Source organism: Meleagris gallopavo, chromosome 7 (genome assembly GCF_905368555.1).
Source record: "Meleagris gallopavo chromosome 7, MGAL_WU_HG_1.1, whole genome shotgun sequence".
In the NCBI taxonomy this organism is placed as follows: domain Eukaryota; kingdom Metazoa; phylum Chordata; class Aves; order Galliformes; family Phasianidae; genus Meleagris; species Meleagris gallopavo.
Genome location: NC_139410.1, coordinates 27,421,780 through 27,445,036, shown reverse-complemented (window position 1 = coordinate 27,445,036; position 23,257 = coordinate 27,421,780). Strand labels below are relative to the sequence as shown.

The window sequence follows — 23,257 nt, the reverse complement described above, 5'->3', positions numbered from 1 at the left end:
GTTCTTTGCTCCTGGACCTGGTTGTAGTGCTGAAGGAATTCAGTCCCTCTGAGCCCATTCCTTCATGACCTGTTCTCCCTGACCACTTTGATGCTCAGCGTTGTGCCCTGTCTGAGCTGAATTCCAGGCTTTTCTGGTTTGTTATGAGATGTGTTCATTCTAGCAGGATGGAGTGCCCTCAATCACTTAATGGTGAAATCAAGTGCAAGGTGTAGTAGTTCAACAGTTTCTACATAACATCACTTTTTGTGGCATCAAACTGCATCTTTTACAAGAAAATTTCTATGGGAAGGAGTCACATCTTTGGAAATTCTCTGTTTCTCTAGATTGGCATCTTCTCTTATTTTCCTCCTACACATGTGCTTGTTCTTTCTGGGTGCTACTGGCAGAAAGCTCATCTGTTATTTTATAGTTTTGCATTTGCAATTTTTTTCTTTGTCATATCTCAGCTTCTAGAAGCAGCCACATGCCATTTAGCACCCTGGCCACAGAGAAGAGAACTGATTTCCACGCCACCAGTGACTCCATGTCCACCACAGCCACCAGAAGCACAGGGAGGACGTTGCGGTCTCTGCCCGCCAGCACCACCCTGGTCCATCCGGCAGAGATTTCCACCTCTGGTGCCAAAACTATTGACCCTCCAGACCAGACCCTGTCTCCTGGGACACCTTTGGGAGCAGGGGCTGATAATGGCACTGGGGCTACTGCATCCTCCCTGGGGTCACTGCTTGCCATTTCAAGCAGTGCTTCTTCCACAGGTGAGCTCAGGCCGTCCTCGGGGACCTCATCCTGTAGGCCACCAATCTGTGTGGAGAGGGGTGAGGGAGATGTTAGAATCATTCAATCATTTCAGTTGGATAATACCTCTAAGGTCATTGAGTCCAACTGTTAATGCAGCATTGCCAAGTCTACCATTGACCCATGTCCCTAAGCACCACATCTATACACTGAGTACCTTGACAGATGGTGACTATACACTGAGTACCTTGACAGATGGTGACTCTACTACTTCTCTGGGCAGCCTATTCCAATGTTTCACAACCCTTTCAGTGGATAAATTTTTCCTAATATCCAACCTGAGCCTTTCCTGGTGAAATCTGAGGCTATTCTCTCTCAACCTGACACTTGTTCCTTGCAAGAAGAGAAAACTTCACTTCACTACAACCTCCTTTGAGGCAGGTGTAGAGAGCAATGAGGACTCCTCTGAGCCTCTTTTTCTCTAGAAGGTGCTGGGCAATGCTTTGGGGCATTGTGAAGGACCATTTCACTTTCAGCACACCAGCGGTTCCACCTCTTGTTTTTGGTGCCCTCTTCCGGGTGCAGTCCGCAGCCTTTCCCCAGATCCTTGGGTTGGAGAGGGTTGTGTCTTCTCAGACATCTTCTCAAGGTTTAAGTCTCCTCCCGCCTTATATCTGTACCCACTTTGCCAGCCTGAGGATGGAGATAGAAGAGAGTGCGCCCATCTGCTCGCACTTTAACATGTATAAATCCAATTTGTATCGTTTCCCAGCCAAAGGGGCTACAACCTCAGCCAAAGGAGGAAGGCTGCCCAACGATCCTGTCACCAGCACACCCAGCTTGGAGATGGCCACCAGCAGTGGGAACATGACCACAGAGCCCGTGGTAGACACCAGTGCAGGCAGCTCTGCTCCTTCTCCAGCTGGCACCAGCTCCCTGGATGTCGTCCTTTTGCTATCTTCTGTGGCAGAGCCAGGCAGGCAGAGAGATGTCTCACAGCATGATGCCGACCTCGGTGTGCTTCCAACAAAGCCGCTGCCTGTGTTTCCTCCTGGTGTTTCAGTGTCTTCATCCTCACCAAGTTCTTCAGGTGGGTTTTGTGGGTTTGCCATGAAGGGTTTCCCATCCAAGTTCCTATCCTTGCTTTCTGGTTTTAAGCTAGATTTTCCATTGAAATCTCCTCAGTTTTTGCAAAGGGAGCCTGAGCACTGCAGGATTGGTGAGTTATTTGCCTTTGCACTCAGGCAGAGCTTTTCCTGTCAGGATGTAGACAGTCAAGCAGCTTTTCAAGACCACACATACAGACTGTGATGGAGCAACCATTTGAACTCCACCCTCAAACCAGGGACAGAGTTCCCACCATCCAGCTCTTAATATTTCAACATTAAGTTTTGAAGCGCGTCTTTTTTTCCCCCCTGCATTTGAAAGTCTGTCTTTTTCAAAGAGTGGGAGCATTCCGAGCTCCCTGGCCACCAGCTCACACCTCTGCAGTGAGCAGGACAGAAGTGCTGACCTGCAGGATGTGCGGCTGGAGGCAGCTCTGCCTGGGCTGCTTGCCTTTCTCCCTGTTTCATCCCTTTGGGAATGGACATATTCAGATTTTGGCCCTCATTGAGGCCTCAAAATTGTTATTTATGGAATATATATATATACACATATGTCTATCTCTGCTTTGCAGTTTCAGAGGGAGGACAACAGGTTTCTGGTGTTCCTACTGAGACTACGTACGTTCTGACCATGCTCTCCACCCATGAGGAGAGGACATCTGAGGATGCAGCTAACCATGAAACGTGGAGCATAGTGGTGGGAAGCCCTACATCTCACCCAGATATGGCTAGGGAGCCCCATTCCAGTTCCATCCCATCCTCCCCAGCATGGCCTGGAGGCAGACATGTCTCCTCCAGCGATACAGCATACACAGAGACTGAGGCCACCTTTTCATCCAGGGTGTCCACCTACTTCTCTGCTGCTGAACCTTCCAGTGAGTCTTTTTGAGCTCCTCAATGGCATTTGAATTAGAACAAGACCCCCCTTCCCCTGCCCTTGGTTCTTCCATGGGGTTGAAGTTCCTCCCTCCAGCGCTGTTCAGAGCTGTTGCAGGTGTTGTGGGCAATATTTATAAGCTGTCATGATTGCTCATTGGTACTGTGTATTTGTCGTGGTCGAGCTTGTTGGTATTGTGTATCTGCAGCTATGGATGATTAACTGGAGCAGTCTCAGAAACCTGTGCTATGTCTTCTTGCTGTCATCTACTACCTAACTGGGCTGGGTTGATAACTATAAATAGCCTAAATATGCCACTGTGCCTCTAATGGTACCCTGTATATTTAAATTGTCTCCCTCCTTTGAAGTAGGCTTGGTCTGTTAAATCATTGTTTAAAGGTGATAGATATGCAAGATCTACCTTTCCTGTATTTATCTGTGTAATTTTTTTAATCTTCATTTCAAACTAGAATTACTGTATAGCTCAGGGGTGTTCTCTCATCTGAGATGGTAAAATCACATACCCAATTTTTGATCCTGTTTCAGCTGTGGGAAGCAGCCATCACTCGCTAAGCAGCTCAAGTATGGAGGAAGGGATTTCCAGCCCCCACACCGATCCTGTATATGGTTCAGCCACATTGGCTGATGGTAGAGAGGGGACACCGGTGACGATTAGCGTGCTGACTCATACCACAGAGAGCTCTGCTTACCACACCAACACCACCAGTGCTTCAGAGCCGACTCGGCTGGTGTCAGTGGAGCAGAGTGGGATGGTCAACACCTCGGTTGGCAGCGAAGGCCTCGCGACAGAGACGCTCTTCACCCATTCTTCCAAGCTACTCACTGATTCGTCTTTCCAAAACGCTCTCACAAGTAAGTTAGCATGTTCCCATGTTTTTTGTTTGTTTGTTTTTAATGTTCCCATTGTCCTGGGTTTGCTTATGTAGTATACAAAGCTCTCAGTCATTGGTACATTCAGTGCCACACATGGGTGTCCCTGGGGAGGTGTTCTCATGTGTCCAACAACAGAGGACACAAAGCCAGGCCCCACTGACATGGCAATCATTCCAGAGGTGAAGCTCAAGCTTGGGCACTAGCAGGGAAGCTCTCCTGTTTTGATGGCCATGGAAAGCTTTATTTACATCCTAACTGGTTTGTTGTGGGAAATCCTTTAAGAAGTGTTTCATGCTATGGATCAGCATGAATTATAGACTCTGTTACAGAGGATCAATTATAGAGTTGCATCAAATTTAAATTTTTTTCATATCCAATTTTTTTAATTTGTAGTGATTGTTGAAGTTATCTATACATTCTGAAATTTGTAGTATAAGATTGACTTCTCTTTTAATGCTAAGTGATCTGCATTTTTGCAGGCTGATATGCTACTCATTTAGGATTTCCTGACTGCAGAGTTTTCAATCAATGAGTTCATGATAACATGCAAATTAACGTAACACAATAATATCCTATTGATTCATGAAGTTCAGTGTGCCTAAAAGCAAACCAGCTGAAGAACAAAGATATGCTTTAGTTTGGAATGGAGAATAAGAGGGAGAAAATATGAGTTTTGTAAATTGAGAGATAAAGAAAAAGATGACTTGCTACTTAGCTTCCCACAAAATATCACAGAATGATAAGTGCTCAGTCACATTAGAAAAGCAATGCTGGAAGAAGAGTTTTTTAAGAAACCTGCATTTTTCCTGGGTGCCTTATGTCTATCAGAGTTCACCATTTTTGAACAAGCTAAGGAGTGGTAGGTAGCTCAATAGCTATCCTTGGATGATGCTCTTATTTTTTAGTATGGGCCAGTTTACAGACAGGAACATTTTATATATTTATCAAATAGTTTTAATATGATATAAAAATGCTTTCTTTTTTTTTTTTTTCTTTTTTTTTCCATCATTCTGATTTATTTTGTCCTCTTATTGCAGGCTTTCCAAGTAGCCATCAGCCAGTAAGCAGCATTGATGCAGAGAAAAAGACTTCAGTTTCTCATACAGACGGCACATACATTTCAACCATATACACCAGAGGAGGAGAAAGGACTCTCCTATCTATCTCAAACAGCAGCACCTCTGCTGACTCCTCTGAAAGTTCCACATTTTTTTCAGAAATTTCCAACCCTTCTGATTCATCGAAATCACCTGTGGCACAGGACAGGAAGAACAACATATCCAGTGATGGCAGTTTTGTTCAACCATCGACGGAGCCATTGCTGGTGCACTCTTCCAAACCATTGACTTCTGCTTCTGTAGGCAACGTACAAAACACAACTGTCTTTGATGCTGACTCCAGGTTGTTGCCCACGGGCAGATCATCTCTATCTTCATCAGTATCTTCACGCTCTTCCTCAGCATCATCGCTGCATCACTCACTCTCATCAACACCACCACCAACTTATCTGTATGCAACATCAGAGTCATCTGAGCCTCTCTCTTCCTCTGTGATGGCATCTTCAACCCCTCTGCAGGGTTTGTCATCCTCTTTGCCCACTTCCTCATTGGTTTCCCCATCTTATTCTTCAGTATCTTTATTGCCTCTGTTTTCATCACCGTCATCTATCTCACAATCCAGTGACAGTGGCCCAGCAAGCACCCCCACAGCTACAACTGCATCCAGGCGGGTGCCCTCCACAGCTGCAGTGGGTGGCAGCTCATCCCGAGAGACCACCAAGCACAGTAGCACACACCAGCCCCAAAACAACACCTCCTTCAATGTGACCAGATCTCCCCCTCTCCCCACGGAGCCCATGGAGCATCTCAGTGGCCGTGTTGTGTCCATGTCTGCTGCCACACCAGTAACAGAAATCATGTCACCAAGGAGTGCTACCTCTGAGCAAGGTAGCTCTGTGAAGGCAACATCACCACCTCTGCTTATCACAGCCAGTGATGCCCCACAGACTGAGCCTACAAATGTGCCCCTCAGTACCTTGACAAGCACAAGCCACAGTGTCATTGTCCCTGCAGTGGCACTGACCACAGTGAAACCTGTTGTACTGACAACGCCAGCCAGTCGCCAGCCAACCCTGACTGATGCTAGCACCACAAAAACGCACAGAGCTCCAACACCCACTACCACTAAACACATTTATACTACTGATGAAAGCACAAAATCTGTGGATCCCACCATAACAGTGCCTAGTAAGGTCACCAAGGAAGTCATCCCTGCTACGAGTCCTCCTATAGTCCGTCAAGCAAGCAAGACCACTGTGAGCACAACTACACTGACTTCTACCAAACTAACCACCATCCTGCCACCAAGTAGCACAGCTGGCATGAGATCGTCTCCAGCAACAGGTAATGTGTCTAACAGTGCTCAGCAGCAGGACCAGCAACAACTGGGTCTCACATGGAGGGTCTTTGAAGGGTTACGTAAGTGTATATGACAAGTCCATTGTCAGCAGGATTTGAGGATAAGAATTCTGTCTCCATACTGGTATTTTTAAGATAGAGGTTTAACAATTGTGCTGAGCTGCTGGAAAAAAAGAAGTGAACATTTTGGTGAAGGTTTCTGATGGAAATGTTAAGCTGAAATTTGGGAATTAAAAAAAAAACAAAAAAACAAAAAAAAACAAGCTGATGGCCTTCCAGGTAAGCTTAGGATGTACTTTACATTTGTCATAAAAAATAGATCAGTATCTCTCTTATGAGAAAAGGCAGCTGGCCAGCAGTCAGTATTTTCATTGGAAGTTTTTCTGCTATTATGACCTATGGTTGTTCTCTCCCCATCTCACTAAATAAATTTCTCCTTGAGGACCCATCACTTCTCCTGATAGGTTACACACCGTGGTCTTGCTGAGTGTGTTGTGATAACCAAGACTGGGAAAGGGAAGCTGAGAAATGTGCTATTCAACCATTCTGGATTTGCTTTTTAATTACCTTGTGATCCAGGAGTGTTCTTTGAATCCATAATGATACTTAGCCCAGATGGGGCTCTGAGCACCTGATGGAGCTGTAGGCATCCTTGTTCATTGCACAGGAGTTGGACCAGATGTTTCCCTGCCCAGCAGAAGGGACAGGAGGCTCTTGGGGTGCAGGAGGATGGAGGTAGCAATGTCTGATTGCAGTGCACTGCAAGGAGTCTATCAGCAAAAAGCCCCGCAGAAGAACAAGGATTTCATTTGTTCCTGCTGCCAGGCTCCTTATCTTCCCAAGTAAATGTATTGAGCTGCTTTATATGAATGGAAATCGATTCTGTTTTTAAAGTTCAGGAGCCTGACCCTAATGCCACTGTAGGATATTGTGTATACCGACTGCGTTAATCTTGGTGAAATACTGGCAGTAGTGTATATTCCACCAATAATTAGGTATTTAAAGGTTATTTCTCATCTGCTTGGTATTAATTATATCTATGGCATTATACAGAATAAATAACTTTAGGGGAGTGGATTTTTTGTCACTCGTTTCTGGCTGCTCAGGTCAGCAGCACCACTCACCCTTTTGCTGGTGCTAGGTAGCCAGGCCAGACAGCCCAGAGCACAGAGATAATCCCATGTTGTGTGTCCTAAGGCTGGGGTCAGCTGGGGCTGTCTGTGGGGCTGCATGGTTCTTCAGCCATCCATAGCTGTAGTATTGCTTATCTTTGAAAAGCACTCTGGGATTACAGGAGCAGTGCTGCAAGCAGGCTGGTTGTTAATATTAGCATGGATCAACACTGGGTCCCAAGGGCTTCGGAATGAATATTCAACAGAAAGTGTTTTGTGTTTATTCCTGTAGCTCCAGCAGAATAATTAAGAACAGGATAAGCAGTAAGTGCAAATGATGCAATGAATCATCTGATAATGCTCAGGGGGTCACAGAAGAGGAGCCAAGTTGATCTTTTTTAGCCTAGCAGTTGATGATGTTTGTTATTCTGCAACTATAGGCTGGTCTTTTTTTCTGGTTTTCTAGATGTGGATAAATGTCTTTCCAACCCTTGTCCTGCACTGGCCACCTGCAACAGCACCCGTGGCTCCTATGTCTGTCAGTGCCCTCTTGGATATGAGATGGAAAAAGGAAAGTGCAATTTAGGTAAGAAAACAAAAGCGAAAAAATGGGAAAAATGATGGAGATAATGATCTGTAATCTTTTAAAATAAATTAACCCAGGCTCAGACAAGTTCAGGAGCTTTAGTATACCTCCCAACTACTACTTTTACTGATAGCCTGACTTCAATTGGCTCAGCCGTCTGTATGGAATTAAGCAGCCGTGAAAGCCTTTGTAAGATCAAGGTCCTGTTTCCTACCTTTTGCATTTGTTGTGCAGCATAATTATTATCTGGGACTTGCATTCTGATCCCCTCCTTTCCTATTAAAAGGCTCAAATCCCAAGGACTTATAATGCCCCATTGTGAAGGGGGGATTTGTTTTGCTGGTGTTTCTTCTGACCCTTAATCAGTGAGGATTAAGGCATGGAAATTTTGCTGAGGGACATGGCTGAGGTGTCCCTGAAGGGTGTTTTGAAACATTTCTTCTTGTAGGAATGTGTCAGCTTCTAATTTAGAGAGTTGTTTTGATTATGCCTTGGACTGGGCTATGGGCAGATTATGTAAATATCGTGAAGGTGATTCCAGTCTCATTTCTACCAGAAACTGTTATATTAGAGCTGTCTGATACAAAATTTGTGGTGAAGATAGGCTCTGCAGATGGGAAAGAATGGGAAAGACTTGGAAGCTTTACGATGTTATCTGCAACTGTATTTGTTTTTCTGGTGGAACATAAAACTTGAGCTCTGAGTTCTCATTTCCACTGAGTATCTCATGACACTTAATACAAGATTTAGGAATATTATCTCTCTGAGTCTGGACGAGTTGGATTATTGCATTCTGTTGCCATGAATCAAATCTAATTCTAAGCATGGAAAAATGCATCTTTCAGGCCTCCTTTCAAACATCATTGCTCATTCTGTCCAGCAGTTTAAAAAATGAAAATGTCCTTTTTCCAGTGCTTCATCTTGACTTGGTTTGCTTTCCTTGCACTGGAGGGAGGGGAAAAAGATTTTGCTTCACCCCAAATTACTATAAATTAGCTTTGGCACCTGAAACCATCTTGCCAGTAAATTTCCCTATCTCTCTCTGTGTTAAATGAGTCAGTGTTGCTTAGTTTTGGTTTATAGAAAGGAGGCACGTATTCCAACTCACCTGTCTTATTCTCCTTTTTAGTAAGAATATTTATCGGTCAGGTTCCCCTGAAGCTTAACATCACCCACGGGAAGTATGCAGATCTCCTGCAAGTGGAGCGTGAAATCCTGGCGATGGTGAGTGTCCCTGTGGGGTGGCAGCAGCACTGCTGGGGGCCTCGTGTGTCACTCCCCTTATGGTTGTGACAGCAGCCACAGGGCTCTCTGGTCTGGATTTAGCCTTTCTAATTATTGAACCATCCAGATTGTCCAACCACCCACGCCTGGGGGCTGTCTTGGGGCTGGAGGTGCTACTGGGAGCTGTGCTGCTCCATTCCAACAACTCTTCTTCTTTTCCTTTCAGCTGAACACCTCTCTGTCGCGCTTGCCTGGATACTACCACTCCACAGTCAAAGCCACCAGGTAAGGGGCCGCGAGGCAGAGTGACGAATGGTGCCAGCCGTGTGAATACTTGGGTTGTTCAGCTAGAGGTCTACATTTTGAGTCTGACCCACCCGTGCTGTCCTTAATGAATTCAAGCCCAGCACAGCATGGGGCACTGGAAATGCCTTTGCATCCTGGCCATCCATCCCAGTCCTCCTACTGAGGACAGCCTGCTGAGCAGCCACAGATCTGCTGCCTCAGACAGCTTTCTCAGTATGTGTGCGATATCGTGTCTATGTTAAGTGTTGCTTGCACTAATAACTAGCAGGTTGCTAACATACTAACCATGAAATCAGACTGACTCATGGTACTCAGGGCTGTTTTGTTTTGTTTTCTGTTAGGGAGGCAAATGTTGTGCATGTTTCAGTGCAATCCACGTTCTCTTTAGCATCCAACGTGACTTTCTACGATGTTGTCAGCACCGTGAAAAGCTACATTCGGGCTTGCAAATCTCCTCCTGACCCTTGCCAGTTCATCTCCAGCCTGAAAGCACTCCACAGAGGTAAGCAGCACAGCAGATTTGTTTGGTTTGGGTCCTTTAAGAAAGTGGAGAGAAAGATTCTGGCATTCAGCAAAATCCTTCTGCAAGTTTCCATCTCACTTCAATAGGAATCATCTTAAAATAGAATCATAGAATCAAGAAGATTGGAAAAGACCTCTAAGATCATGTAGTTCAACTATCAGCTCGTCACCACTATGCCCACTACCCCCCGTCCCTTAGAGCCACATCTGTATGGTTCTTGGAGATGTATTATTCCACCCACGTGGCCAGAAGTTGGGATACGGTGGGATATAAAAATAGATCACTCTTTTTTTCACAAGTTTCTGGATCAAGAACCACCTCTTTCCCAAGTCTTCTGCCTGCCAAAGGTCAGAGGTGTCTGGAGAAGACTGCCATGCTGGACAGGACTTTGTCCAGGCTTTAAATATGCCATATTTGAAAGCCACACCTCACCACTGTGGACTGAATTAATTTAAATCATTTTATTGAGCTAGCTCAAAATTATATCCAGTGGTTACCTCAGGTTCAATAACTTAGAAAGAAATAAATGCTATTCATGTGTGAGTACAGATCTAAGGGAGGGGGTTGTAAAAGGGGAGCTCCAAGTGAGTGACACACATCCCATAGAAGTTCCTGCTTCTCAAATGCTTTCATTTGTTGGTTCCAGTTATTCCACCTGTAAAATACATAGGCTCGGTGGCACAATTTCCATTGTGTCACAATTGTGTGACACAATTTCCATTGTTCACTACCAGTTTTGCTGAATGCTCATGCCAATAAACCTGATTTTTAAAGGTAAAATGTTGCTTCAAAGTACCATAAATGAAAGAACCAACTCTGTTTCAAAAGTGAAGAAAATGCAGTGCTTGATATTGGAATGGAAGAAGCTCTTTTGGGCTGAGCAAAATGCTTTGCTAGATATAACCTTAAAAGTGGTTTTGTTGAACTGTCTCAGGGGGAGGATGTGTTTCTGCTTGAGCCAAAACAAATTTTTCTTTTTAATTTCCCTTTCAGCTTCCAAGCTGAAATATTTATTATTCCCCCTCTCAATTTGCTTGTACAAAAGATGGTAGATATGCATGAAATTGTGGCATATTGTGATGCTGACCATCTCAAAATGGAACAAATATTATTAAAAAAAATGAGAAAGAGAGATGAAATGAGCTGAATGGAATGCCTGGGGAAAGCAAACTTGCATGCTGGTGTGTTCAGAGAGAACTGTGCTGATGTTGGCTGCGTTTTCCCGACAGTTGGCAGCTTGTGCAAGCAGAAGGACCCCAAATGTGACAAGGAGACCTCTGAGTGCACTGACTTCGATGGGGTTGCACTCTGCCAGTGCAAAAGCGGATACTTCAAGTACAATAAAATGGACCATTCCTGCAGAGGTATTACACTTCATGCAGCTTTTTTTTTTTTTTTTTTTTTTTCCTGAGTTTGCTTAATCTTTTTGTGTCACTTGCAGTGATTGTGTATTTGTGTGCCGTGCACATCACTGTGTGTGCAAGAAGCTTGATATTATAAATAGATATCAGCAGCTCAAGTTTCTTTTAGTCAGCTAGGGGACTTTTCAGCAGATGCTGGAGGTGCAGTCTCTCTCTAGGAATAATATTATCCTTTTCTGGAGCATGCTGTGAGTCACAACGCTGCAGAAGAGGGAGAAGAGGGTTTGACCGTGCTGGGCTTCAGCTCAGTGGCACAGAGCAGAGATGACGTGCAGCTCTGCCTGTTTTGATTTTGTCTGAACTCTCGGCGAACTTCAGATAATTGCTTTAAATTCACGAGCTTATATCAATACATCTTCACTATTTTTTAAATAAGCAAGTATCTGAAAATGGTTATGAATTTATTTTTCAACTAGGTTCCTAATAGAAATTTTAAGCTTCAGGGTTATGTTATTTTTAGCTACTCCTCAGATCATGAAATTTGTTTTGCTACATCTTAAACAAGGCCTTTGTCCTTGTGCCAATAGTCAGAGTGAGTTTTATAGGATGAGAGCGTCCACTTCCTAGTTGCAATAGTTGTTGCGGGGCTTCTTAGGAAAGCCAGTTTTTTGGTTTTTTAATTATTATTATTTTTTATCCAGTTTATCAATAATAATTACAACGGTGGTTATATATTGTTTTTGGCAGTATCAGCAGGGTTGATATTAAAGTAGGAGCAGATGTTTTGTCATTTCTGAATCTGATCAGATTGGTGGATGGATGCCCTGTCCCTGGAGACACCCAAAGTCAGGCTGGATGGTGTTCTGAGCATCTAATGGAGCTGTAGGTGTCCCTGATCACTGCAGGGACATTGGACCAGATGGCTTTCGAAGGTCCTTTCCAAATCAAACGATTCAATGGTTCTATCATGCGTGTCTGGAAATAATTCATGTGCTGTGGGCTCTGGGATGGGCATCCCTGGAATGGGCATACTTGAAATGTACATCCCTAGCTCTTGGGTCATGGTCCTGCCTCTCCTCTTCTCTACTTCTCCAGGCAATACCCTTTGTATTTCCCTCCCTTCCATCAACTTGTATGTTGGAAGAAGGACTTTTTTTAGAAATATTGACTGTCTCCACCCACCCTGAGAGGCAGAGAGGGCAGCAATGGGGAGCTGAGATGACCACCAATCTTGGGGATTGACCATTCATCTTGTCCACGACCCTTGGCAAGTGGTGGTGTGAAGATAAATGCCTGAAAGGCTGTAAGGCGCTTGGATGCAATGGTTATGGAGGGCTAAGTGATGTAACACCTTTTAGACAAAGAGATGTGGTCACACCCTGCTTACCAGTCTTGTTTGCTGTGCAAAATGAGAAAAACCTATCCCCTGCTGTCAAGTCTTTATTTTCCACTGTCAGCTCCCTGCTGCCATTAGCAGTGTGGCAGTGGGTGCTACTGAGTGCACAGTGTGGTGCTCCAGCAATGTACCAGCCTGTCAGCATCATTGTCCCCATTTGGGAAAGCCAGGCCATCAGGGTTTTTAAAGTCATTTTCAAAAGCCAAGCTGTTCTGGAGCTATTCTCTTGATATTTATAGCACATAATATGCTGGGCTTTTTTAAAATCTCTGCCCTCTTATTGACTGAACAGGAACTGTGGTCTCCCAAGCATCCGACCCTCATTGTGGGTCATGCAGACGTGGAGTGCTAACTCCCATTAAGTACTTGCAAAGGGGAAACAGCCATTGTGCTGCCCCATCCGGCCTCCTATGGGAGGCTGGGGGGCAGCTGGGAGGGGAGCACCACCATGTGACCCCAAGTATTGCTCTGTTCTGTCTGCCACCTGAGGAGTGCTTGAAAATGTTCCCAGGAGGAGCGATGGGACTGCACAGGGCAGGGTGCAAGGGCAGAGGTAGGCAGGGTGATTTGATGGTGAAAAGGAGAAATGTGATAATGTAGCCTTTTCCAACCCAGAAAACATCCATCCAAAGGCTGGAATTTGACACTGGGATAATGCAGAGCAGAGAGAAGGTGAATGTTTTTAATGGCTGGGGAAATTAACTTCGTGAGCATCTGACTGAGTGTTGTGGTTGATTGTCACTGGAAATATTAAAACCAAGCTTGGATGGTTCTGTGAAATGTAGTTCCACTTCAACTATTTGATTTGAAACCCAATTCAATTTGGAATTGAATTTAGGGAAGTTCTCTGACCTGTATTATGAGGGAGAGGTCACAGTCACATTGCTCCCAGCTGGCACTGATATTGCTTGTTACTGGTGTGCTGCAAGAGCCATAAGCTCTGAGTCCAGCTAGAACACTAGTGGACTCTTCTGGTTTATTAGGATATTGCCAGCCTGTTGTAGCAGACAAAATTGCACATGCAAACTTTTTACACTGATATTCTGTGGGAAACAACGCAGGTGTGCAGTGAGTTCCCAGCTGGGCAAGAAGAGACTGTGTCATGAATTATTTTACCTGCTGCCCACCCTATGGCAGGCTGAGAGGTGAGCTGGAAGTGCACAGAGTTTTGCCTAAAACAGAGGATGATGCAGCATCAGAGCATGCAACTTCCTGCTGCACCAGTACTGTCAGCCCGGAGGCTGGTTGGGGTGAAGCTGCTGTGGGAAGCAGCAATGTGAGTACCTCTTGTGCACCACTGTGCGGTGCTCATGGCCCTTCTCTGTTGTGTTTGCAGCCTGCGAAGATGGATACAAGCTGGAAAATGAGACCTGTGTGAGGTATGGTGAGCGCTCTGCCCCCTCCTACCCCACCGTCCTTCTTAGTGCTGCTTTGGTGACCTGTTGGCACAAGCAAGCTGCTGAAACTCCCTCTTGTTTTCTGTTGTCAGTTGCCCATTTGGCTTAGGGGGATTCAACTGTGGGAACCGTAAGTACCAAGTATCAGTCATTTCATTCTGGGGAAATTTGAAACAAATGATTGCAAATAACTGTGCCTAAAGCACAGTAAGCACAAATCATTCATGTCAGGTTTTGTGTTTCTTCACTGTCTGTCAAAAATTGTTTTATTGATCAAAATATTTATTTGACAAAGTTGACGTGATATTATCTGCCAACAAGATCAGTATTTTCCTTGGAGATTTTCTTTCCATGGATGCTCTGCCAAGATAGCATGTACACACTTTTGAAGTGAGATATTCAGAGTGAATCCATGAAAGTTTGTCTGAGCTATTCTGATTTGTCAGTGCAGAGAATCAGTCCCCCTGGCACACAGGAGCCCATCCTTCCTTCAGTGAGAGATCCCCAGCTCCATTTGCCTCAGATGACAATTACAGAGGGAGGAAGGCAGGAAGCAGACAGTTAATCCACTTGCATGAGAACTGTGTTTACATGAATATTTATGGCCAAATTGCTGTCTCTAAGCAGATCTCTCTCTTTCCTGCCCCTAGCATATCAACTCATTACAGTGGTGATTGCGGCCGCGGGAGGAGGATTGCTGCTTATCATGGGCATAGCACTGATTGTCACCTGCTGCCGGTAAGTTCTCCAGCAGACTAGGTAGAAAGGAGGAGTTGGGACAACAAGAAGAATTGCTGGGCCATTGTGAAGAGGTGTTGGAGTGCATTCAAGGTCCTTCTCCAAGCACAGCTCCTGCACCTGCTCTCACCATGTGTGTCTCCCTCTCAGGCACACTCACACCTAGTTTCTGTACCAGCAGGCAGCTTTCAACTACAGGCAAGGTGTGCTGCTGAGATAGTTGTGCTTTGTGATTTATAAACCATGAAAAAGGGCTGCCTTGCAGCAACACTCTCTTCCCAACCAAGCCCCAAATCTAAGATTTCACAGCTCTCTGTTTGAAGTCAGCAGTCGGATGGATCAGTAACGTAGCACTGGTAGTAGGCACAGCATACTTTGGTGCTTTGAGTCAGGAGCAAGGCCCAGCCAGGAGATATGATGGTCACTACACCTTGCAGAACTCTGTGGGAATGGATTGGTCTTCTCATGGATCCTGGCTTTGGCAGGCCATGTGCCTTCCTGAAGAGTAATCTCTGCACTGGAGATGTTACCAAAGGACACTCCTACAACATGGGGATGATGTAAAGGCTTTCTGTGGTGTTCCAACCAGCAGCTTCCAGTTCTTCCTTCTTAGGAAGTAACATAGTGCCTAGAAGGCAGTTGGGAACTTGAGTAGCGTGGGGGCTCACATACATTTTTCTTTCTTTCTAAATATGTTTTTAAGAGACAACAGGCATAAACTGAAACAGGAGAGGATCTTATATCAGGACTAGTTATAACTTTTCACTTTCCTTCATTCTTTTCTAAACAGGAAGAATAAAAATGACATAAGTAAACTTATTTTCAAGAGTGGGGATTTCCAGATGTCACCATATGCCGAGTATCCAAAGAACCCCCGAGCACAAGAGTGGGGCAGAGAGACCATTGAGATGCAGGAGAATGGAAGCACCAAGAACTTGTTGCAGATGACAGATGTGTATTACTCGGTATCTATCCACAGCTTAAATCTTAACCTTTTGTATTTCATACAGCAAAGAAACATCCCTTTATTTTTGGAAGCATAAATCCCTTTCCTTCAAAACAAGAGAGCAAAGCAAAGGGCTGCCACAGACAGCAAGGCATTGGGAGTTCTGTGAGCTCCAGCTGTTATATGTGTCTGAATATCACAAAAAAATGTCAGTTAAAAGAAAGCTAGGAAAATGTCTAGGATCTCAAGATGGGGAGGCGTTATTCATGTGAGCGAAGATTGCAGGAGTTCACACAAATCACACTTATTGAGCTTCTGCTTTCCAGGAAAGAAAGCAGTGAGCAAAACTTTTCTTTTTTGGCTTGTATTTTAAGTTTTCCCAGAGTAATTTTACTGCTCTACACAGCATGAAGGAAAATGAGAGAAAACCACTTCCAGATAATACTCAAAGCAGGAAACAAACTGATTTTCTAGGAGCATTTCTTATAACAATAATTCTGATGATATCCTGTGTTAAGATGAATTATTTTAATGCCTGAGCTCATTAGCACAGTTCTCTTGGATTAAAAATTAACCGTACACTTAGACTGCATTTGTTGGAGTCAGGTAAACTTCTGGATGGGTAAGCTTCAAGTCTTCTATTTGGCAAGATGTCAAAACTCAGCTGCGTCAGAATACTGCCCTCCAGGAAATGCATACCTCCCACAGTACAATTAATTCTAAGTCTTAGAGATAATTAGTGATCGTGTTGTTCTTTCTATCTACTGAAACAACTGATAGGAAAGGTGGTAAAGCTGTGTTTGAAAGAGGAGTTGTCTAAGACGTGTGTGGTTGTTTTTTTCCCTACTAATACAGCCAACTGGACTGAGAAATCCAGAACTGGAAAGAAATGGACTTTATCCTCCCTACACTGGTTTGCCTGGATCTCGACATTCATGCATCTACCCTGGACAATACAATCCATCCTTCATTAGTGATGAAGCCAGAAGAAGAGACTATTTTTAGCAGAGCAGAGAGGGACTGGAAGATTGACACAGTTCTGTGGCCCTTGATCCCCAGGTACAATGTGTCCCCTGGCAGTTCAGCCCACACCAGTCTTACTCTTCCCATTTAACAGGATGGTCTTTGAACTCCATACTGAGTGTTGCTGCCCCCAGGAATGGTTACATTTGCTGAGCAGCAGAGAGGAAGAGGAGAAGGAAGTGAATGGCTCAAGGTGCACATCAGTAAAATACCCAGGTGGAAGCTCGTGTGTACTCTGGTTTTGTTCTGTGCTGCTTCTTCACTCCTTATGCTACACGGCAAGCATGGATCAGTACAGGCGGATGAACTGTGTCCAGCACTCTGTGTTGAATACCACTAGGGAGTGTTTTGTTTACAGATCTTGTTCACTGTTGACTGTGCTTGTCTTCTTGGCCGACCTTCATGCAAAGATTCACTGTGTGACTGGTTTTGGTAGGACAAGTTTGTCCACCCCATTTCTCCTTGCTGCTTTGCTTTCTGCTTCGTTTGCAACAGGAAAGCTGGCTTGTCCTCTGGGCCTGACCTTCTTACTGGTAGAAGTTCTCCAAATGGTGAGGCCCTTGCAGCAGCCTGGTGCCTGGCAATGTTGGCTGAACTCATGGGTGGATTGTCTTTGAGAAGCTGGAGAAATTAAGTCATACCACTGCAATTCAAACTGAAAGTAGGAACAGTTGGTCGTAGGTGCTGCTTTGAGAAGTTATGTACATAGGGAAGAGTGTGAGTTGCCTTTCTGTCAGCCAGCCTGGTTCGGAAGTGATGCTGCTACACATCATCACAATGCTTCTGTATAGGAGCTTAACAGGGCGTTTACTTGCAGGGATGAAAAGACCTATAAAAACATCAATGTGATGTAAAATAGCTGCTCACAAGGAAGAAAAACATAAGCTGGGAATTCACCCTGCTTCTTAGATGAAATGTAGGAAGAATAAATAATGCTGTGGTCCTGGCTAGGCAGGTGGAACATGGCATGTAGGCACTGTGTGTGGGACATAGTTTTCAGGACTTCACAGCCCACCTTGATTTCAGGGGGAACTGTGGAAGTTTTCAGTTCACTGGAAAATAAAGCTCTCCATCAGTCAGTTGCATTTAGGGCAGAGAGAAACATGATCCTTTCAATCCTAGCACAGCAAAGATCAATTACATCAAAATATTTTGCTTTCTTCTGTTCTAGTTTCAGGTGATTCAAACTGGGCAGGTTTCCTCAGCTAGGTGTGTGAATTCATGTTAGTCACTTTGGTAAAAGCTGAAGAATGTAAGTTATTACATTCCTCACTAAAGATCAGATCAAAAGCTTATTGACTTTATTCTTTCTTGAGTACGGTGTTGAAAGAGCTCTTATTAACGAAGTATATTTCCCGCTTATCTTAACTGAAAAGATAACCTCAATCATCTGGACTTTGTCCAGATACAAGGTCCCACTACAGACATTTACCATCAGAGTGATCATGCTCTTAATTCAGGATGGCTGCTTGCATGAGGGTATCAGATAGCACAGTTCCCTAGGCATTAACCCACCATCCCTGCACTGAAGGGCACGTACCATCTGACATTCCTTTCTCCCACACAGTGCTCAAAAAGGCACAGTGCCTACAGTTAAAGGTACAGTAAGGTAGCTCTGAAGCACTGAGGACTGCAAGATGTGTCTCCAAACTGCCTGACCCCTGGTGAGAAGGGCAGTTCCGAGGCTGATTTGTGGTGTGGCTGCTCCTTGAAGGCAAGCTGGGGGTAAACATGGCAATACTCATGTCCTGGAGGTGCTGGGAAGCTCCCAACCCTTCCAGCATTTTCAACAGCTGTTGTGTTCTGTTGTGTTCCCTACCAAAAGGGAGCAGCAGGTACACAAAGGGAGGGTGTGGTTTTGCAGAAACTAGATTTTTATGGATGCCAGGGGCAGTATGCTCTGCACTGATGTCATCTTATGGTCATAGTGCATGTGACTGAATCCATAATCAAATTTGCAGTCTTATCTCAAATGGGGTGGAAATGAATGGATGCTTATGCTGCTGAAGGAGCTATATTTAAGGAGCATTCTAGTTATAGTATCTGAAAGAGAGTAACAGGCAAAGCACAATAATTAACTGTTCCCAGTATTTTCAAACTGAGAAAGATGTTCTTCTCCCCATGGTTAGTAGCCAATATCTTAATTGCACAGAGTCCACTGGATGGTGTGAAGCAAGGCCTTGGCCCTGCCATGCTCTGGGGTTCTTCAAAGAGGGCATTATTGGGGTCATTCCTATGAGGGTGAACTGCCTCTTTCACCCAACACTAGCTCTGGCTGTGAGAGTGCCTAGGACAGAAGGGACTGTCTCTCCCCTGGGACAGATGAGAGCTTTGTCTCTATTACAAATGAGTGAGAAAGCTGGGACTTGGTGCTGGATCTAAATCCAGAGCACATAGATGAGCACTGGGATTTGTCCCTGTTTGCTAAAGCAGCCTAACAAAAAAGTAAGCATGTCACAGCAATGATGGTAGGATTTAACTGCATGACACTCAGACAGGAAAGAGTGTGGAGATTTGCTTATACCTACTGTGATTAATTACTTGTTTAGTTTGAAAGCTGTTAAATGTTCCTTTGTGTGCCAGGTGCAAAGAACAAAGCGTGAAATACCAAAGGACAAATGCAGATAGATTGATTCTTCTATGTAAAGAGCAACATATGGGTTATGTGAGCAAAACTTCAATCTGTGTCATTTTACAGCAAATTGCATATTGTGAGTGAACTGTGTGGGAAATGTGATAGGACTATTCCTAACTGAGATCACACAATTCATTTCATTAATGATCTTTAAAATTCTTCTTAATGAAATGAAAGGGTCTCGAGAAAGTCGGAAGGATTTTCTGAGTGAGGACTGCAAAACCTGACTTTTTTTCCAAGAGAACAAACTTTAGTGCACTGAAATTCTATCTGCCAGAGAAAGTAAATGTCAGGGAAATTATTATGAGATCAGTCCACTGCAGCTTTCTTTTAGTTCAGGGAACAAATGTGAGTCAACGTATAGCTCACAGGAGGAGCAAAAGGGTCTCTCCTGATCTGCCAGCACCTTCTATGGCTGTCCCAGGAGGAGAGGATTGAGGCAGATGCCAGTCCTAAGGTCAGTGGAGGCACTTACCTCTGCAGGATAAGCAGTGGCAGAGTTCTTAGGTTTTGTCGATCCTGTTGGATGTGAATCTCCATGTGAAATATCACTCCCTGAAGCCTGCTTTCAAATGTGGGTGCCCCTGTGTTTAGTACCTAACTCCTCCTAGGATGCCTAAGGAAATGCAACTCAGGCTGTTTAGATTGCTTTTAGCTCTCCAGATTGCAGAGGACAAGATGGAAGTAGCAGGTTTCACGCAAGGAGACTGCAAGTGGCTCAGCCAGCTGTGGGGAAAGGAGGGAAAACAACACCAACTCCACAAAGAATCTGTTTGTGCTTCTGGCTGCTGTGTAAAGCCAGGTGAGCTGTCAGCAAGGGCCCACAGGTGGTGTGTGGGAGAGCCTTTGGGGAAAAAAAAGTGCTAATTCAGCTGACGACAGGAAAGGATGTAGGAGGCATGTGCTTTGCTGCTATGGTGCTCTACCACTTGTGTTGAAAAAAGCCCCTTGCTCACAGAAATACCCCCTCAGCCGTCAGCCTGGGAGAGTGGGTCAGAGTGAACAGAGCAGAACAATGCACATGGGAGGGGTCAGTGTAAAGGAATGCTGCAGCTTTCCTGCATCCCTGTCCTGCTCCCTGCTCATCATGGCCAGCCCTCCTACGCTGCATTGGAAAACCAGTGTTCTTTTGCACACCATTGAAACCTCAAAGCACTGAATTTGGCTGTATGGGGAACTTTGCCCTCTGTGTTTATAGCACTAGGTAAAAGAACAGCAATGAATCTTGTTTTCATTGCAGCATATCCCAGAAAATTGCTCTGTTGCGGTCATTTACAGAGACACTAATAGTGATTTGCCTTCACTGCGAGCAACAGAAAAGGAGAAGAAAAAAAAACTTTCTAAAAATAGCAATGAAATGAATTTAGTGAGAGGTGTTTGCGATTGCAGAATGGTGCCAGTGTTTATACAGGTTGTTTGCTGAAGCTTGACAGAGCAGCAGTATGAGTTTGGACACTGTTGTAGCCTTGTAAAGAAAGAGCTTTCCCAGGACGTGTCTCTAATGCTGGTAAATGGCCACATCCATTCCAAATCCATCTGGGCTCCTCATTTTCTCATGGTGGCGTTTAGTTTTCTTCCTTAAATTAACAAGAATAGATGTATTTTACTTACATGTTCTTCCTTTGCTGACTATTGCTTTTCTCCTCTTTACACAAAAGGACCCAATCCAGTATCCTCTCTGGTGACTGGGATAACTCTCCCATGGATTGCAGTGCAGTATTTTAGGTCTAAATTATTTCCCTGTCAGGGTCACTTGTGTGTACATCATATGTTCCTGCACCTCTGTGTTCTGCCCATTCCTGTGATATCATTGCTGCTTTTTCACATCATATTTATTTTTCATATGTGTCCTTATTACTGTAGCAGAGCCTGTATTATGTAAGATTGAACAAACAGGTTGTTCAAGATCTGAAATGCCTTCCTGAGAAGAGAATGAATGTGAATTTCATAGGAGACGTACTGTTCAGCCGACCTGTTTCCCATAGTGTAAGATCTCCAGGGATGTAGAGTCAATTTGTGCATTCACAGTTAAGAACTACCTGTCAGTTCACATATTTGTGCTTTCAGAAATGAAACAAGATCTCCCAGTTTTGAAAGGGTTCTGTACTGTAAGGTCATGTGTGAGATAACACCTCTCCAGTGTGGTTTGTGTTTTGTGTGATAATATCCTTGTTGATGGATAACTGAGAGAGGGTGCCTGACGTTCTTCAGAAGTCATGTGTAAGTGCTAAGTCCATTGGTCTTCGTTCTAGTAAAATGCTGGAAGGGATGGGAGTCTTGCTTGGGTAATGCCACAGCAAGTGGCCCCAAATCTGCACAACCCCACATGTGGGGAATCTGGTAAAAAGTTTTCTTGAGCAGTGCCACAAAATTTGCCTGATGTGCCTGTTTTAAAAACCATCAGTACGGTTAACTTACTTTAAGGAAAGAAAACAACAACAACAAAACAGAATAAGCATGTAATTATTTCTATTAAACTCAATCATTTGTTTTAAGCCCCGTTACATTCTGCAGGATGTTCTCCTAACAGAAACCAAAATTTTATATGTAGAGTCATCACAGTTTCATTAACAGCTTTCAGAACCGTGGTAGTAATGCTCACCTTTAGCAAGGTCTCTTTCAAAAGGTGAATTTTAAGCATTAAGTTGTGCTTCCTCTACCAGCCTGCTTCATGTTCTTTGCTCGTTGTTGTGCTTCCTTCTCTGCAGCTCTGAATGTTTGCTTCCAAGTTGCTGGGGTTCTAAGGACTTTCTCCAAACCAGTATTATTTAAAGTTGTATCATATTTTCTGCCTCTACTAATTATACAGTACTGTAGTAGCAAAATATAATTTTTAAGGATTGGATTATTTTTATACCTGCATCCAATATTATTAAATCTGGCGTTCTAGTCAGTATTATAAAAAGATATAATAAAACTATGAATATCAGTATGTCTAAGCTTTTTTATTGTCTAAAGTTTTCCCTGTAAAGAGATACGTGTGCAATTTTTAGTTTGAAAAAATCTTAGAGCCTTTTGTTCTTTTAGTGGTGCTTGGTGATTGAATAACTAAAATGAAAAGCAAGAGGAAAGTCATACGTTCTGGTTAGTTATGCTAAACAGAATTGTTGTGCTTGCTTCTGTGCTGATATGTTTATTTCTGTAGTACTGAGCCACTCAAAGTTTAATTTAAGAATTTTACTCAATTTAATTTTTCATCGATCCGGAAATGCTGGAATTGGTGATAGTAGGGAAGGAAAAGCTTTAGAGAAGTTGGTGCAAGGACAGGGAGCTTGACCACAGTGAGATCCCACATCACTGATAGCCACTGGGAACCATGAAGACTATAAAGCCGAGTGTTCCTCCAAGGAGAAAACTTGGTCCCATGTATCCAGACAAACAGAGTCCTGTGAGAAGACATGATATGGAAGAGCATCCTGAGTATTGGCAGGCTTGTTAATCTGGGGCAATCATTCTATATTATGTCCCAGAGAAGTACAACACTCAGGTGTGACAGGAATTGAATGGGACCAAGGTACTCTACCAAAATCTAGGTGGGTAATCTGAAACCACCATCTGACTCTTCCAATAACCATGAAGAGGCAAGCATCTACAGAAGGTAAGATTTCCCTTTGTCTTTACACTAGTGTCACAGTGCTCTGCATAGAGTGCTCTGCATACAGCTGCATTAATGCTATCTGCAGAGAAATGGTGAGTCTAGAACACAGTTTCTTGCTGCATCCTGAAATTCAAGTCTACTTTCTGCAGTGATACAGTACAGAATTACATTATATGCTACTCCTTTTCTAGGAAGACTCCAGTGGGAAAATAAAAGGAGAGAGTAACATGGTTAATCTTGTCGAATGAAGTTCTGCTCATTTGTAAGGAAAGGCTTATTACAGTGCCACTGTTTTGTTACCAATAATAGTATTGCAAGCTGATCTGTTTTCTGTGTTGTGTTGGTATCTCTTAAGCAAAAGAACAGGTCATGTTATTGTG

The 23,257-nt window shown here is 44.0% G+C and overlaps 1 protein-coding gene across 2 annotated transcripts in view; it reads left to right on the top strand.

Moving 5' to 3' along the window:
- Nucleotides 1–22,208, top strand: part of HEG1 (heart development protein with EGF like domains 1) — a 36,430-nt gene extending 14,222 nt beyond the window's left edge. Inside the window, exons 7-21 of one of the 2 annotated variants that reach the window (XM_085228299.1) lie at nt 450–758; nt 1,511–1,828; nt 2,417–2,719; nt 3,268–3,594; nt 4,653–6,017; nt 7,611–7,730; nt 8,860–8,954; nt 9,181–9,239; nt 9,602–9,762; nt 11,013–11,147; nt 13,877–13,919; nt 14,030–14,067; nt 14,588–14,675; nt 15,466–15,640; nt 16,477–22,208. In XM_085228299.1, coding sequence (XP_085084425.1) covers nt 450–758; nt 1,511–1,828; nt 2,417–2,719; nt 3,268–3,594; nt 4,653–6,017; nt 7,611–7,730; nt 8,860–8,954; nt 9,181–9,239; nt 9,602–9,762; nt 11,013–11,147; nt 13,877–13,919; nt 14,030–14,067; nt 14,588–14,675; nt 15,466–15,640; nt 16,477–16,626 — 3,686 coding nt within the window. In that variant the 3' untranslated portion in view covers nt 16,627–22,208. Of the gene's footprint in view, nt 1–449; nt 759–1,510; nt 1,829–2,416; nt 2,720–3,267; nt 3,595–4,652; nt 6,018–7,610; nt 7,731–8,859; nt 8,955–9,180; nt 9,240–9,601; nt 9,763–11,012; nt 11,148–13,876; nt 13,920–14,029; nt 14,068–14,587; nt 14,676–15,465; nt 15,641–16,476 lie in introns of those variants that run through there. The other variant, XM_085228300.1, reaches the window with a different exon arrangement.
- Nucleotides 22,209–23,257: the final 1,049 nt, after the last annotated feature.